The 4,337-nt window shown below is 38.1% G+C and overlaps 1 protein-coding gene across 1 annotated transcript; it reads left to right on the top strand.

Annotated features, from left to right (window-relative positions):
• Positions 1 to 1,745: 1,745 nt before the first annotated feature.
• Positions 1,746 to 4,337, top strand: LOC111878661 (gamma-tubulin complex component 3). Its single transcript, XM_023875178.3, has one exon. The coding sequence runs from the start codon at positions 1,814 to 1,816 to the stop codon at positions 4,277 to 4,279; it is 2,466 nt and encodes an 821-aa protein (XP_023730946.1). The 5' UTR covers positions 1,746 to 1,813; the 3' UTR covers positions 4,280 to 4,337.

Here is a 4,337-nt window from a genome sequence, read left to right on the forward strand (position 1 = left end):
TCTGCTCTGGAAATCGGCTCAACGATCACCTAACCAAAACCAAGAACCTAAGCTTTAATTAACAGCCTAAATACCCAAAATACCCCTAGGTCAACTTGGTCAAGCTCTGGTCAAAGGTGAAAGTCAGCAAGTCAACCTAGCCGAGTCAACTCAGGCCTCGTACGCGGGACGTACTCGAGCCTTGACCGAGATCGGGTAGTTGACCTTGTACGCTCGGCATACGCAGAGGTATGCACGACGTACGCACCCAGGTCACACTTTCCATATTAAGAGCTTAATACTTTGACTTATTACATCCAAATGCAGATCCAAAGCCAAAATACCACTAAGAGTCATAAAGTTTCCAACTTTATGACTTTGCATGCCCAATAAGTTCTTAATACACAAAATCCCAACTTCTTAACACCTTAAGACCATCTAGAGCATACACGGGGAAAAACTAAGCATCAAGACCATATTTTTATGACTCAAGACCCCTCATTAGGTCTGAAAGGACGACATATTCGATTAAGATCATGCCATGCTCAAGAATCATCATAGTTGGGACCAAAAATGGCCTAAATGAGGAAATAGACAGATCTACAAGATAAGATGATCAAGCAAAAGACATTTTATCTCCTAGAGGTTGCTAGCAAGGAGAGAATCCCAAATCTAAGTTGCTTCCAAGCTTCAAGGTCTTCCCACCACCTTCTTTTTCTTTAAGAATATCACCAAAACACAAAGATGAGCTCAAGATGCACTCTTCTCACTTAGGGTTAGCTAGAGAGACGTTTTCTCAGGTGGAGGCTGGTGAAGGAATGAGAAATGAGGTGATAATGATGCTTATATATGGACCAAACCATAAAAATTAGGGTTTGGGGATTTATCACGTAAGCCCTACGTATGCGGTGTACGCCCAACGTACTAGGGTCCGTCCTAGTATGCCTAACGTACACCCAACATACTAACTTTTTGGCCAAAATCATTAAAATGCCACAATGGGTCATTCTTGCAATCTTTCAAAAGCACAAGGGTCAAAATGCAATATTCTTTGATACATAAGGTTAAAATTGAAAATACTTCATCATCGGGATGTTACACAGACAAGAAGAGAGGTTATAAGAGGAAGAAAAAACATGAAATTGAGGATTTGGAAGATGAAAAAAAAGAGCAAACCTCAAGTTAATTCCTTATACTTTTCGATTTATGTTCCAAAGCCTCGGTAGTAAGATCATCTATATCATGTTGATGCACCGAATAAACTCTATTGTTAATTCCTACAACAATAAGTGAAATCGACCTCTTATATAGCCAAGACAGTTAAAGAAAACTGTCTGATTTCTAGCAATCAATGTAATCGTGTGCTGCAGTGTTTAACATTTCTAAAATCAAATCAAGAAGAGTGGAGTCGTAGGCTTCAACCGATCAATGATGAGCGAAGAAAGAGGAAAAGAAGAAACCGATAAAAACCTTTAAATAGGAAGTTATTGCGATCAAGATTTTATCTCAAAAAGATCGTACAACTAAAATTGGGAAGACGATTATCGACTCCCCAACGTTAGTAATATTAGTAATTTCCGATTAATTATTTAATTGTTTTAGCTTATTTATGTCTTTTAGTTTGCTATTTTTCTCTCTTGTATCTTACCTTGCCTTAGTTCTTGCTTTGTGTTCTTTTTTTCTTCTTCTTTTTTTTTTTTTTTTTTTTTTAACTTAAAAAAAAAAAAAAAAAAAAAAATTGTCGTTCATAACTATTGATTTCCGCGCCATATGAAAACCCTCGATTCGATCCAACCTTTAAAATATCTCCTTCCTCCCTGTACCCAACACATCAATGGAAGACGACCGCCGTGTCGGAGATCTAGTCGGGGAACTTGTCTGCCATTTACAAAGCGATTCTTCCTCTCCACACTCTAACTCAAAACCTAAACCTAACCCTAACTCTGAAGATGTCAAGTACGCCATTCGCATTCTATCCAGCCGAATGACGCCATTGACAGTGACTAACGAAGCCGCTATGGCTAACTCCATAAAGAGTCACATGGCTAAACAAGGTAAGTTATCCGATGCGTTAACTTTTGCAGATCTTTATTCTAGATTCGCTTCTAAAACTGGACCTGGGAGTGTTAAGAACAAGCGCGCCGTGCTTTATTTGCTCAAAGTCATTTCCGAAGATCGAAGTAGCAACCCTAAATTCCAAACGGATCGGAGCTTTGCTGACTCTGACACCAATGGGAACGATCCCAGTGATATAAAGGACAATTCGAAAGGTCGGAGTGATAATTTAAGGGCATTGCGTGATCACAACTCGAAAAAATTGAAAAATGGAGGGGTTTTATCTATTTCCAGAGACCCCGATGATATGCGGGATATGGCTTACAGAGAGTTTGCTATATTAGTAGAAATGGAGAGTGATGTTTCAGAAGAGGTTTTGGTGAGTGATGTGTTGTCTGTTTGTCAAGGAATCGATGGCACGTATGTGAAATTTGATGATACTGTTGATGGATATGTTCTACCAGACTCTATCAAGGTTCCAAAAGCTACTAGAATCATGATTCGGAAGCTATGTGAGCTTGGATGGTTGTATCAAAAGGTAATCAGATATATTTGTGAGAATATAGATGGTTTTCCCAGTGAAAATGTCGGAAAGGTTGCTGAAGCATTCTGCTATGCATTACAAGATGAGCTATTAGGGTATGATAAGTTGCTGACAACACTTCAATCACATGATCTTTCTCTGAGGAGACTCTCAGTCTGGTTAGTTGAGCCAATGGTGAAGATGAGGCGAATGGCTGTTCTTGTGGACAGTTGCAGGTCTCTAAAGGGTGGAGCAATGGCTGGAGCAATTCACTTACACGCCCAACATGGTGACCCTCTTCTTCATGATTTCATGAAAAATTTACTTCAAAAACTCTCTTCTCCTCTTTTCGAAATGGTAAGGAGTTGGGTCTTGGAAGGTGATCTTCAAGATTCATACTCTGAGTTCTTTGTCTCTGAACAATCTGTCAAACCAGAATCTCTCTGGAGGGAAGGTTACAAAGTCAACTATCTCATGCTTCCTTCTTTCATCTCTCAATCTCTTGCTCATCAGATTCTAAGAACAGGTAAGTCCATTAATTTCCTTAAAGTTTGTTGTAATGATCATACTTGGGCTGATTTAGCAACAGAAAACACATCTTCCACATGGACAAATCCCAAGAGAGGGGGTCTTGGATATGGTGAAACTAATGCACTTGAATCTTTAGTCACCGAATCATCAAAAAGAATAGATAAACATTTAATGGATGTAATTTTCAATCGATACAAGTTTAAAGAACACTGTCTAGCTATCAAAAGATACATCCTTTTAGGTCAAGGTGATTTTGTTCAATACCTAATGGAAATCATCGAGCCAGTGCTTTTAGACCCTGCAAAAACAATCAGCTTACTTCATCTTTCTGGGCTATTACAAAAAGCAATTTTGTCATCTAGTGCACAACATGATGATCCCGATATTCTAGATAGATTAACAGTTAAGATGATGCCACATGGCACAACAGATGGGGTCCATGACATTGGGTGGGATGTGTTTTCTTTGAATTATGATCCAAGGGTTCCATTGAACACCATAATTACAGAATCTGCCATGGGTGATTACTTGAAAATCTTTAACTTTTTATGGAAGATCAGAAGGGTAGAACATGGAATCCTTCGTTCATGGAAAACCATGAAACCGAATCTGATTACTTATTTACTGACTAAGTTGCCAAAGGGTGTAAAGTTCCAGATAGTTTTAAGAAGATGCCAAGTTCTTTGGGGGCAAATGAGTCATTTCCTTACAAACTTGCAGTCGTACATAATGTTTGAAGTGTTGGAGGTTTCATGGGCTAAGTTCTGTAACGAAATGGAAATAGCTAAAGATCTTGATGACCTAATTGGTGCTCATGATAAATATTTGTCATCAGTTATTGAAAAGTCACTTCTTGGAGAAAGTTGTGAAGGTGTTAATAAGACTCTGTTGATGTTGTTTGATGTGATGTTGAAGTTCAGTGGTGTTCTTGATAAGCTTTATGAAGGAATATTTGGATTTGGAAATGATAAAAAAGGTAAAGGTTCAAAAGGAACAGATTCATGGGTTAATGAAGGGAGAAAAGCTGTAACACAACGTGCTGGTGATTTTATAAATAATATTGGACATGATTTAGATGAGGTGTCGAAAGAGTATTTTTTGTTATTGAAGGGGTTTATTTGTCAATTGCCTATGCAACAACATGTTGACTTGAAATTCCTCATGTTTAGGCTAGATTCAGGTTATTGCTAACTATAAACTATGTATGTTGACTCACTTATTGTTTTCATAAAATAATGTTTTTTTTTTC

Source organism: Lactuca sativa, chromosome 9 (assembly GCF_002870075.4).
Source record: "Lactuca sativa cultivar Salinas chromosome 9, Lsat_Salinas_v11, whole genome shotgun sequence".
Lineage (NCBI taxonomy): Eukaryota > Viridiplantae > Streptophyta > Magnoliopsida > Asterales > Asteraceae > Lactuca > Lactuca sativa.